The sequence below is a fragment of the Carex rostrata genome, chromosome 14 (genome assembly GCF_964058835.1).
Source record: "Carex rostrata chromosome 14, lpCarRost1.2, whole genome shotgun sequence".
Lineage (NCBI taxonomy): Eukaryota > Viridiplantae > Streptophyta > Magnoliopsida > Poales > Cyperaceae > Carex > Carex rostrata.
In genome coordinates, this window is record NC_135931.1 from 8,593,607 (window position 1) to 8,606,738 (window position 13,132).

General features: G+C 36.8%; 1 protein-coding gene across 2 annotated transcripts; it reads left to right on the forward strand.

The window, feature by feature from the left end:
• The first annotated feature begins 4,557 nt into the window (after window positions 1-4,557).
• Window positions 4,558-12,823, forward strand: LOC144565005 (flowering time control protein FCA-like). 2 transcript variants are annotated; one of them, XM_078314616.1, is made up of 18 exons: window positions 4,558-5,075; window positions 5,482-5,552; window positions 5,647-5,725; window positions 7,212-7,294; window positions 7,411-7,462; window positions 7,565-7,644; window positions 7,975-8,041; window positions 8,137-8,216; window positions 8,300-8,364; window positions 8,610-8,672; window positions 8,773-8,932; window positions 9,368-9,448; window positions 9,763-10,260; window positions 10,650-10,814; window positions 11,052-11,225; window positions 11,731-11,757; window positions 11,853-11,915; window positions 12,574-12,823. In XM_078314616.1, the coding sequence occupies exons 1-18, from the start codon at window positions 4,775-4,777 to the stop codon at window positions 12,625-12,627; spliced, it is 2,163 nt and encodes a 720-aa protein (XP_078170742.1). In that variant the 5' UTR covers window positions 4,558-4,774; the 3' UTR covers window positions 12,628-12,823. The 2 variants fall into 2 exon arrangements, with proteins under 2 accessions (XP_078170742.1, XP_078170743.1); XM_078314617.1 differs by having other exon boundaries at window positions 12,509-12,625.
• Window positions 12,824-13,132: the final 309 nt, after the last annotated feature.

A 13,132-nucleotide genomic window follows, 5' to 3' on the forward strand; every position in this document is an offset into this window, starting at 1 on the left:
CTATAGGGTGCTATTTGTCAAGTTGATCTAACTCGAATTAAGTAAATCTTAATTTGAGTAACTTGCTCTGATACCACTTTGTTATACTAAATTCACTGCTAATTGCTAAAAATTGAAAAATAATTGCAATTAAAAGTAAATAGATGAGTTTAGAGAAATTTGACACGCGGGTGATAACGGAGTTCGGCAAAACAAATGCCTACGTCTCTGGGGCATCGCAACTCTTCTAGGTGCGCATTTCTATTACCTAACGAGAAAGGTTTACAACTTGTGAACCGATGAGCCCTTACAATCAAGGAAAGTCACACGGCTAACTAGAGATGAGAGCCGGCGAGCCCTTACAACCAAGGAAAGTAACACGGACAACTCAAGAAGAGAACGAAGTCTCTAAATCAATGTTCGCAAGAGAAACACTCAAAAGCTCACTCTAACCTAATCTAACTCAATATTAGTGAAATGGATTTGAGGCTGTTTGAGGGATATTGAAGTTTTAAGCTCTTACAACAATGGAGGAACTCAAGCTCACAGAGATTTGGCTTTTTGAAGTTTGGTGCGGCTGAGTTGGCTTGGGTAAGAAGCCCAAAGATTAAGTTGATAATCTGCTCAAAGATCAAGAAAATATTAAGTTGGTAAGGATGACACACACCTACCTTAAAACTGATCTGATAGTTATGAGACAAAAGAACTAACACGAGTAAAATAGTTTACTGGATCGTGGTATTGTACGGTGCATCATCATCTGTGTAATTGGATGGTCATAGTGCAGATGTCATTTAAAATTTAGAGTTTTGTTTTTCTGTGAACTTTTGTAAAACGTTACCAACTTTTGTCAAACGTTACCAACGATTTCATTATGTGAAAACTTGATCAAAAACATGAATTTCTGAAGTTTGAATTTATTTAAAACGTTACCAACTTTTTCACAAACGTTATAATTTTTTAAAACGTTGTTATCTTTTGTAAAACGTTGAGCCAACTTTTTAAAACGTTACCGACTTTTTAAAATGTTATGGCAGCGTTTTTGATTCTTTTGACTTTGTTCAAATTATTTCACAGCGTTTTCTTAAGGTATAATCATTATAACGTTTTACAAACATTATTAATGTTTGTATCATGTTAAAACAACATCAAAAACACTTTACCAACTTTATAATTATACAATTTAAATTCTTGATAAATGTCTTCAAGATTTCTTCAATTCAAGCAATCTACATTGCAATTCCAATTGACTTGAACCTGCATAACTCTACAATAAAAGAAATCGTAAAATTCAATAATTGTATATTTTGCAAATTAGTCAAATAGATGAAAAAAATATTGCTAGAAACAACAAGATGCGCCAACAACAGAGAGCAATTACGCAGTCGGTAGGCCATGCGACTGATTTATCTCAACCGCATGCTACTCAGACAACCGCACACGATAACTGGCAGATCAGCAGCTACAACGCTACATTTGCCAGCCAAGCTTCACTAATCCCACTAACACGTAATGGATGAATAAGAACCCTTCTCTTCGTCTGGACGGACCAGAGAACTCAATAAATATTATATATATGATAGATATATCTATGGTTCTCTAAGGGAGAGCTTATGCAATTTTGAATATGATAGATAAGTAGAATAAGCATAATCTCTACTAGAAGAGGGAGAAGGTATGTGAATTGAAGACATCATGCATGAGAGAAGAGATCATCTAGGTGTACTATTTCTATCTCTCTCTTTTGTCGTTTTTATTCATATCTATTGTATATTTTGTTGTTGAACCTGTCACGAGCAACTAAGCAACCCTTTCTCGGATGAAGGCATGTAATATTGAATTCTTATTAGTTTAATCTAGAGATTTATTTATGCTTATCATTTGTGCTTGATCTGAATTATTTATGCACTTTATTCTTTGTATTACTACATAACTTGGTGCATTTAACCTCGACACCATGGATATGTACACTCCATGGTAGGCGTAAATAGGGTTGACCGATAGGAATAGGGTACAATTATCTTAAATCCAGTAAGGAAAATAGACGTACCTGTTGATCCCTTGTAATCCAACCTCAGTTAGAGACCTATTGGAATATAGACCTGTAGACGAATGTGGCGTTCTACAAACTGATAGTGGGGTAATCTTGATTATTTCAACTACGGAAGGTATAAATGAAGGACGTAACTGTGAACTTAAACCCTTATAGTCTTGGTAATTGAGACTTATCATTGATCTTTATGCGATTAATTAGGGCGAGGCTAGGGTACCATCCCCTTACCAGTCATTCTCATTTAGGGTGCTATAGCATACCTGTGATTAGCACTAGAATATGATTAACAACTCTCATATTGCATTTCATACCAGTACAGGGCGCACACGGTTTTTATCAAACCGCATCCGATTCTGATTGGAGTTAGAAACCATAATTGACAGGTCTACGCACTTGCATGCGGTTGGTGACAACACCGCATACGTTTGCTCTGTTTACCAGAAACTAGATTAAACAAGTAAGAATGATAGATTCATGTGTTTGTGAATCGATTGTAGAATAGACAATTAGGGTTATAAATATTATTAGCTTTGATTTTGACCCATCATCTGAATTGGTTCGAAACTCTTATTTTTAGTTCTAAACCTTGCTTCAATTTCAAACTAGTTCAGTTCGAAATTGGTTCGAATCGTACCTAATCAAACTTGAACTCTTCTTTTCAGTTCAAAATCCTGAATCAATTTCAAACCAATTCGGTTCGAAATTGATTCGAACTCGAACTCAAACTGAGTTAAGTTTGATTCGATTTAATTTGTTTGTAGCCGTGACACGTTATTCCTGTAAAGATGCTCCAATGCACTAATTAAAAGAGCACGTGATATGAGCTCGCTCATCGACGAGAATCAAGATAGAGTTAGATCTACAATTAATTAATTAAAGAAGTGCTCAGCTACCACCATGATTTTAACATTGTAATTATATATATTGAAATTTAGCCGAGTTAAATTTTTTAAGTTTTTATATTATTGCCTCTCCTCCTCGTAAGATGGTAATAGTTTACTTGTGATTTAGTAGTTAGAATTTTACTTTGTAGTCGTGAAGACTTGAGTTTAAATCTCATCAGTCTCATACTGTGCATTTTATATTTCAACCTCCACTAACAATTTTTTTTTTAGTTCTGTCTACGGTTTGAGGATTAAGGAGTAAAAACATTAAGAACTTCGATCTTTGACCCATGTTGAGTGAAATAGCAGGATAAACAAAATAAATCTTAATTTGAATACAAAATATATTATAGTATGTAAATGCTAAAATATTTAGTTTATTGTTATTATCACGTCATAGTAATACTGTGAAGAAAACTGATTACATTATAATTAGTTTAGATGTAATTATGTTTCAATTCGATAGAGTTAATTTTAATCAAGTTAACATGATCAATATTCAATGCATTAGTTATGATTTAAACTAATGCAAGAATAAAATTTAAAGGTAAAAATATCTAAAAAATAGACTGGTCCGGCAAATCAGAGTTGATGCCAAAAAAAAAAAAAAGCTATATAAGAGGTGATAAAAGTCACTCTAACAGTACATAATTCAAAGGGATAATTTCATATATATCCCTCGAATAATTTGAAATTGCACATTTTCCCTCTAAAAGCCATAATATCATATTTACCCTTCTAAATTTAAAAACACACAAATTTACTCAATAAATTAACTTTTGCATTAAAACTCATTTTAAATTTATAAAGTACCAATTTTATTCTCTATCAAAAAATAAAAATACACAGTTTGTGTATGAAAAATAATTCATCTTCTAACTTGTCAGATTTCTAAGACATATGGTTTATTTCTCTACTTGTGATGCATATACAATGACATTTAGGTATATACCTGTGTATGAGTTAGAGGTAAAAAATGAACTATTTGCTATCACAACCAACCAATTAGAAGACTGAAGATTTCTTTTATATAATTTACTATTTTTATTTTTTTTATAAATGATCAAATGAATATTTTATAAATTTAAAATGAATTTTAATACAAAAGTCAATAAATTGAATAAATGTGTGAGTTTTTGAAATTTTCATGGACAAATATGATCTTATGAATTTAGAAGGAAAATAAGTAATTTCGAGATTTTTTTGAAAAATTTACATGGAATTGCCTCTAATTTAGAAGAGAATGAACATGCCAATTGACTTGCTAATATGGCGCTAACTGAACATTTTGCAACTACTTATTTTACTTTCTCTCTTCTCTTTAATTTTTAGCAGTGATAGATTTTACAAGTAGTTCAGTGTATATGATATTATCTTTGTGTAATATAAATATCTATGCTAAAACAAGCTTGTAATTTGCTCTGAAATTAAATAAAATCGCCTAAGGGCTTACGATCAAAGAACTAGCTCGATCAAAATCGGGCTCCCGTCCCAATTCCCAACGGTCGTAAAGCCCATTAAGCCGAAACCGGACAACTTATTTGCAAAATAGTTCACGCGTATTATTTATCCAAGCATCGGCATCGCTTTCGTGGCACTTCACAACACATGCATCTGAATTTCCTATTTTGCCAAAGGTACCCCCCGCAAAATTCTAAAATCTCTAAAACGACCTTGTAGAATCTCTCCTGCCTCAAACCCCTAGCTTCGCCTCCTTCCTGCATTCAGCATCCTCTCTCGTCTGTCTCTTACCTCTCAATTTGACGTCATCTCTTTTTGTCTACTTCGGAATCCTCTTTCTTTTCTCCCGTCTCTCTGTGAACTTTGAGAGCTAACAACAAGAAACCCTAGAAAGCCTATGGACAGAAACCGGGGTGAGCGCTCCGGCGACAGGAACCGGACGCAGTCGCGATGGTCTTCGGGGAGCCCCACACAGGGCGGTAACCATCGCCACTCCCGTGGCGGAGGCGAGGGGTTCTCAGGCGGCGGAGGACGGTACCATCCGTACCGCGGAGGAAATGATTATGAAGGAGGATTTAGGGGCGGTTCTGGTGGTGGTGGTGGTCCAGGTGGAGGCTTTAATGGCCCCCCAATGAGTGGTGGCCCCATGCCGGCGCCCAGACGTGGCGGGTTCTCTTCCTCCAGAGGTGATAGTCCAGGTAACTCGTGAACCCTGGTTTTGGTTCTTACCTTATTCTCCCTCAAAAGATGAGTGGTTTGTGTAAACCCTATTAACGTAGATTTGGGGAAAAATTTCTATAAACCCTATATTTCATATTTCTGATGTACAGATTACAATTCCTGAAGAGACCTTACATTTGGTGTTAATGGTTTGTGTCCTTTAGAGAAGGTAGAGCTAATAAAGCTTCAGAACCATGTATTTCAGATGTCTTTTTCGTTTTCTTTTGAAATAGCTACGTAAGGCGGATTTCATAGCCAAAACCAAGAAACACCTTATCCGCTGCCCGAGGAAAAAACTGCTTTTGCATCTTAAATTTCTCATGCACCGAGTATTCCCCGGGAAACTTTTGCTAAGCTGTTCATTATTTATTTAAATATACACAGATCGTGAAGGAAGGATCAGCTATGTCAAACTTTTTATTGGATCGGTCCCACCTACAGCCACCGAAGAAGATGTGAGTATTACATCAACACTTGATTGTTGTATTTGACCCAGCACCAATGTGTGCGATTTTGACACTAGAATTTGTATTTATTTTGGCATTACAGATTCGTCCATTATTTGAAGAACATGGTAATGTGATTGAAGTTGCATTCATCAAAGATAAAAAGACCGGCGAACAAAGAGGTATGCTTAGATTTATTTTATTTCAATAATATCATCACACCTTTCCGTCTTTCTTCCCTTTACAGGTCTCCTAAAGAGGTAAGAGGAGGACTTGATTTTGGTTCCCTACACTTCCTTTCTGATCTTTCTGTGCTTGAGCACACAAGACAGGATTGTGAGAAATTTAATAGATTTTCACTCAAACCACTAATTTGTATAGTTTAAAACTTAAAATTTAAACATCTTGTCCTATAGACCTTGTAATAAAAATGCTAAATGATGTGCTCATGCATGCTTTTTTTGGTTGCTAAGCTTCAATTTAACTTTGCTTGTCTGGTCGTTACCTCAAATTATGAAACACCTTAGGTGATAAACTGGGGTGATTTGATTCATGTGATTGTGATTCATCTGATGTTGTTTATCCATTTCTTGATGTGAATGTGCAATTAGTGATTATCACGGGAATATGATGCATAGTTTTGTGGTTATGTTGGCTCTACTGTTTTTTGAATGTCTGTATATCCGACACGATAATCATGCGACTTTCATGGGTTAGACTGCAATAGTTTTAGGACGCACAACGACTGCCAGTATGAATGCTTTTTTGTTGCACCGTTTGTTGCGATGGTAGCTTTTGATTGCTTGTCCAGTCATTGTATGAATGAAATCCTTGCTTTCAAACGTCTTTCTCTTATTCTCTATCAATGCATGCAGTTGTTGTTTCACATATTATTTCCTTTTGTTATGGTTTGGCATGGAGCTGAATCATATGTGGACTGTCACTTTCTTTCCTCTTCGAACAACGTATTAGCGTGCTGCAATAATTTAAATAGAAGTGCAGGTTTTGGAACCGACTTGTTATGTTATGACCAATATATCAAAATTTTCATGTGCATACGGTGCTTCATGATCTGTTACTGAAACCTATGTATTGTGGGCATCTATCTTGTTATATTCTGGGTTTCTTAACTGATGTTTACATTTTGTGCTGAGAATGATTTATCTGTGGTGATATATCCTGGAATGGGCATAACTGCAACTTTTATTTGCTGAGTGTCTGCTTTTTTGTTAAATGTGGATTATTGGTTGGAATTAGGATGTTCATATAAGCTTTTGATGATCTTAGTTGGGTTCCCAGGCCGGCATAAGTAAATTTCTATTTGGAGGTTTTAGTTCAAGCTCACACATTTTTGATAATTATTTGATGTCCATTCTCGCTTATGCTACAGGAAACTATTCTGGTTTTGTTTTGGCATTATCTGGGTGAGAGCATTTGCACATGTATAATTTGCATGTCTGGGTGTTGTCATGGTTCTTTAGTTTTTTGTTCTAATTTAGCATCCCTGGTTTTTTTTCTCTGACATACATTTTCAATATTGAGTATTGTGTTAAGTTTGTATATGCATTTAGTTTTACTTGTTCATGATGCTTGTACCTCTGAATATGGCATCAGTGCAGAGGAAATTAGTTAGTTTTTGTGATGTATAGTATGACAATGGCTTTTCAGGATGTTGTTTTGTCAAATACACCACTCATGAGGAAGCTGAGAGAGCCATCAGAGCACTTCACAACCAGTATACATTGCCTGGAGTAAGTGCTTGGCTTACATATCTATCTTGTTTGAACATATTCTTTGTACTGTCTTTACATACGTATTATTTTACTCAAGGTAGCTATATGTTTTTTCTTTCTTTTTTTTTTGCCAGGAACATGGTCCTGTTCAAGTTAGATATGCTGATGGTGAGAGGGAACGACATGGTATTAATTTTTCTATTTTGCCTCATGATAGTTTTTTTTTTTTTCTGTTGTTGAAAATAAGCACTTCTTCCCCAATTACTCAATTTATTATGTATTTTGAAGGTCAATTTCAAGGGGCTGCTGAAAATAAGCTGTTTGTAGCTTCGATGAATAAACAAGCAACTCCGCAGGAGATTCATGAAGTAAGTTCATTTATGATATTTGTAGGTTTAACTTACCTTGCCTTCAGAAGATCTGATATAAGATAATCCTTTGTTCTGTTATGTAGTATTATTTGTCTGTATGTTTGTTTATCTTTTAGAACTAGTAGGCAAAGAACCTACTAGAAGTTGCACTAATTAAAGGAGAAGTTACAAGTACAAGAGAAACCAAAAAGGAAGGAACACAGAAAAATGAAAGGGGAGAGAGAATTGGGTTTGGGGTGGGGGGTAAAAGGAACTGTACATCAGATGTTCACTATTCTTGTTTTAACCTTGTTTAGTTACTAACAGGACATGTAATATTATTATTAGATATTTGCACCTTATGGTCATGTGGAAGATGTTTACATCATGAGGGATGCGATGAAGCAGAGTAGAGGTTTGCCCCTTTACACCTTCTGTAAATAACTTTTTTTTGCATTAGTCCTTTGTTTAATTTTTCTTTATTGTGTATTGCAATGGTTAAACTAATAGGTTGTGGATTTGTAAAGTTTGCTTCACGGGACCAAGCTACAGCAGCAATGAATGACCTAAATGGGAACTTTGTTATGCGGGTAAGAAACTTGTGTTGATTCACTGCGTCCTAGCATTGTATTTATAATAGTAGTTAACAGTTTTTCTTGTGTTATTATTCCAGGGCTGCGATCAGCCTCTAATTGTACGATTTGCTGATCCAAAGAGACCAAGGCCAGGAGAATCAAGGTAATTGGTTGCATTAGTCTTCGATAAATAGTTCAGTTCAATTGATACGAGCTATGGTTCACCATACATCTTAGACACGTAAACCAAAGAATGAGCAAAGTAACAAGTCTACACTACTGATTTGTATCAGCATGTTAATTTCTACAGCAACTGTAGCATACTAGAATACATGATGTAAAATTAAGCTCCAAATTTGCATTCTTCAATTTAAGCATTGATTTCTTAAAGTCCATTTTTTCCAACAGGGGTGGACCTGCTTTTGGTGGTCCTGGCTTCAGTCCTCGTTCTGACACGGCTTTAGTTATCAGGTTGACTCTTACCTTGTTTTGATTCCCATCTCTTATTTCTTGAGTAAGATATTACATTGCTTTTTATTCATTGTGAACTAATCAACTTATCTCTCATCAGGCCTACAGCCAATCTTGATGAACCAAGGGACCGACGAGGGCCTCATGAACCATGGCGTCCACCAAGCCCACAGGCTCTGGGAGGCAACCAGTTTAATAATTATGGACCAGACAATCATGCAGCTGGAAGAGGCGGTCCTGTGACCTCATCTACTGATTCTGTATGCAACAATTTTCTTTTTCATAAAAAATAGCACGCATGTATTGGCACTGTAGTAAACTATAAATACATCTTGAATCCTAATCTGCTGTAATCCCTAGGGCCCTGAAATTCCAATATCAACCGTTCAAATATTTTTCTGCACAGATCTCGAAAAAAAGTAAGTTTTCATGCACAAATCTCAAGAAAGACCAACGGTTCGGATTGGGATTACAGCAGATTTATTTTCATACATCTTAGTTTTAATAAAGTCTCCTTTTTTATAATGAATTCTTAAGTCTTGCATCATCAGCTTCGAACATTGTAGAAATTTACGAGAAGCTATTTGATAACAGTTATGTTAAGTTTATGTTGTCATGTTTTATTGGACTTGGGTTTCAAATTTTAAGCCAGCTTTTTTTTCCTTGCACATTTTAATACTTCTGCGTGTTGATAGGCAAATATGTTTACACCGCCGATGTTTCCGAGCAATGGATCTCTACCAAATCACTCAGCTGCTCCATCATCTGCACAATCGGTATGGAAAAATATTGGATAAAGTAGTCCATCTTGTATTTGTAAAGCGTGAGATACCTGAGCTGATTTTATATTTGTGTGACTTTGTGGCTTAGACAATGCGAGAGATTTAACAGAGAAAGGAATATTTATTAATCAAGTAATGCCAAAAAGAGAGAATCACAGAAAGAGACACAAGTCATATGATCAGCTCAGAGTATCAGAAAATTGTGAACCAACCAGTATGTATTCTATTTCTACTAGGCAGCCTGCAGTACTCTAGTCCGGTTATTTACAACATTTGTATTTATTTCTGTTTTTCATGCATATTTACAGGGTGGCAACTTATCAATGCCACAGATTCGCCCTGGCATGGCAGTCCCTCAAATGTCTCCCATGCAGAAGCCCCTTGTGTCATCTCAACAAAACTTCCCAACTATGCCGCAACCTAATCCTCAACAAATGCAGGGGCCCCTTTCCCAGCCACCGATCCAGCAGATGTCAGGCCCACATCAGGTCCCACAGTCGAGCGGCCTTAACTCATTTGGCCAAAGTGCATCATCCCTTCAAATACCTGGGCTAGGAAATCAGATGCCTAATCAACCATTTATGCAACAGAATGCTCCCCCCTCTGGGGCACCTCTGCAACCTCCCCTGGGAATGCAACAGCAGTTTCCTCAACTGCAGCACCAGCAGCAAGTGCCACAGTTAATGCTGCAGCAGCAGCAGCAGGCACTGCAGTCAAGCTTCCAGTCCTCTCAACAGGCCATCATGCAACTCCAGCAGCAGCTGCAGATGATGCAGCAGCAGGCCACCCAGGGAGGTAAACAACAGGTATTGGAAGTTTTACTCTACTTATGATCACAATTTCTTTCTCCAAGAAACAACATATTCTCTTTGTTTGTTGTGGAAAACTTTATGTACTCTAGCAAAAACTTTATATGTCATTTGTTTGCAAATTATTGCAAATGGAACCTATGTATCATTGGAAATCTCTATTCATTTCTTGGTGAGAGAAGATTGTGAATTCACACCATGGAATGAGGAAGCCAACTCTCCTATTATAACTGGAGTTTTAGTTGATTGCTAATTTGGCTGTAAGATTGCTAAGAAAAGTGCCTTTTGTGACTGTGATAGTACTTAATAGACTTTGCCCTTTAATAGCAGTTCCAATATTTTTGTTGTGCATTTTAATTTAATCTGTTTTTTTTTTTACCGTTTAGGCAATGACTGGAACAAGTACTCCAGCTGGCTCCCAAGCTTCAGTCATGTCTGGACCACCGCTACCAGCAACTGCACCTTCACTCCCATTGACCTGCAACTGGACAGAGCACACTTCTCCTGAAGGGTTTAAGTACTATTATAACAACATCACAAAAGAAAGCAAGGTAAACCAAGGATTACGGATTTTATATCTTGTTTTGCATGTTTGATCTTGTTTATATTCTGCCATATTTTCTCACGAAATCTATCACAGCTTAATGCCTTTTCTTTTAGGGTTCTTTCAGTTTTTATTTGCTTGTATTTGATTATGGTTTTCTGAAATAGCCCAAACTAAAATAGACCTTATCGGTATTAGCACACAATATACAATAAACTGACGATCAATGTTTTTATTTTGTAAGTGGGAGAAGCCAGAGGAATTTGTGCTGTATGAGCAGCAGAAACTGATCTTGCTACAGCAACAGCAGCAAAAACTGGCAATGCAGCAGCTCCAGCCGCCTTCTCAGCCCCAAGTGCAGCAGGGGCCACCACAAATGCAAATGAAGCAGCAGCAGCTCATGCAGCCTCCTCTTCAGGTCTTCTATCTTAATCCCAAGTTGTTGTTACCAATTAGGTGTTTTTATGAATTCTTCCTGAGGCAATGGCGAGTAGGGTTCGGACCATTTAATTTTTGAGAATGGTACTCAAGTTTTATGGAACAACTTTGGGTTCACCAAGTGCCATTCCCCTTGTGAATTTTCTGCCACCCTTGCAAATCTTAAATAGCAGGGAAATATCATGTAACCATAGAGCAAGAGAAATTAGTATCATGTCTGTCCAATGTTAGATTTGGAAGCTGCTTGACCTACTACTCTTCTTTAATGGTTCCTTGCCACGAGTGCGTGAGAAAAAGGCAGTTTTCGAGCATGGGATTGTCTGCTTTAGCGGGGATATATATATATAAAAAGAAAGCAGGGTATATGAAAATTTTCTTGTTGTAGTACACGGGACTTCACAGGAAATTGCCATTTTAAAGCATTTCTGGTTGATGTACAAGTATTCTCATCTTTATCTAACTTGTTTCTTGGTCTCTATTTTCAGTTTCAAGCTGGCCAGCAAGGCTTACAGGTAATTTTTAAAAAGACAATGGATTTTGGTATTGCTACATTTAATCAAATGCATTTGATAATCACACTTACAATGATTGTTCTCTTCCTCAACAGGATATGAACTTTGCCCAGTTTCAAGCAGCTGGACCTGCAGTTGACCCTAACAGAATTCAGCAGGTAGACATAACGCATGTAACTTATTCACATACTATGTAGAGCCTTAAGCATTGTCGAATTCAGCAAAGCCTGGTATGTTATAGGGCTTTGAATACATAAAAAACTTCAACATGCTGGTTGGGATAGACCAAGTCTTTTTTTGGTGGGGTTTTGATCACGTATCTATGACAGCCTTTCCGAGCCCTGATACGAAGCTGTCTGAGGCTTCATATATTAACAACAAGGCCGTGACATTGCCTTTAAACTTTTTGGGTTTATTCACAAAATACCAATATTTGTTGTATCTGTAAGTAAACCGATGGTTTTTGAGATGTTTTCCATGAGAATCTACTGTTTGTTAATTCTCGATTCCGACAATTGTGCTCCAAACTCCGATGATTCCTTTTCCACGGAAGTGAAGAGTTAAGCTAGCACGAGCAAGGCAGATTGTGTCGTTGGGCTCCAAGTGCTGTATTTACAAACTATTAAGCTTGAACAAGTTCATACTGAGAAGTAGGAACAATTTGGTCAGCTGTTGCTTGATAAGTTGGGTTGAATGTTGACTTTTTCCTCCTATAACTTAAATTTTGATATCATGTGTTCATGTGCTGCAGAGATTTGGTGTAATTGGCATTTTGCAGAAAATATTCTAATCTGAAGTATTTTATATTACTACCAGGGGATTCAGGCTGCACAAGACTGGGCATGGAAAAATAAGCCGACAGGACGGTAAATGTAGAGCTCTAGAAGCAAGAGGGTAAAACTTATTTATGCTAATTTGTCCACTCATTGTGAATTGACACAGCTGTAATCTGCTAGGGGGTAGTTGTAGCTACTCATCTCGTTAGTTTATGTAACATGACGTTCTTTTATTTGGCGACTAGAAAAGTTATTAGATGCCTTACTCGTTTCTAGGAGCATTTTATTTTGTAGATCTTTTTGAATTTATTGCTCGCTGTTAACACGTCAACATAGTGAAGTGAGTGCGTACGTTTCTTTCATTTTATTGGGATCTGAACGAAACATGGCCGTTAAAACCTTCCAAGCAAACAGAGAACATATTTGACGTTCCTAGAACACTGAAATGTACCCCAATAAACAGAGATTCACACGCGGAAACCTCTGAAGCATCTATTGTCTGAATGCCCGTTAATGTAATGCGTCGAATTCAACGCGCTGCTCACAAAATAGATCAATGTTAGCCCGATTCACATGGAAACTATATTCACGGTCCAGTA

Bases quoted from the DNA above. Each gene is read 5' to 3' on its own strand.
- LOC144565005 (XM_078314616.1), top strand. From the start codon at position 4,775: ATGGACAGAAACCGGGGTGAGCGCTCCGGCGACAGGAACCGGACGCAG. The intron at 8,217-8,299 runs GTAAGAAACTTG...TTATTATTCCAG, and splicing joins ATGGGAACTTTGTTATGCGG to GGCTGCGATCAGCCTCTAAT. The intron at 8,365-8,609 runs GTAATTGGTTGC...TTTTTCCAACAG, and splicing joins CCAAGGCCAGGAGAATCAAG to GGGTGGACCTGCTTTTGGTG.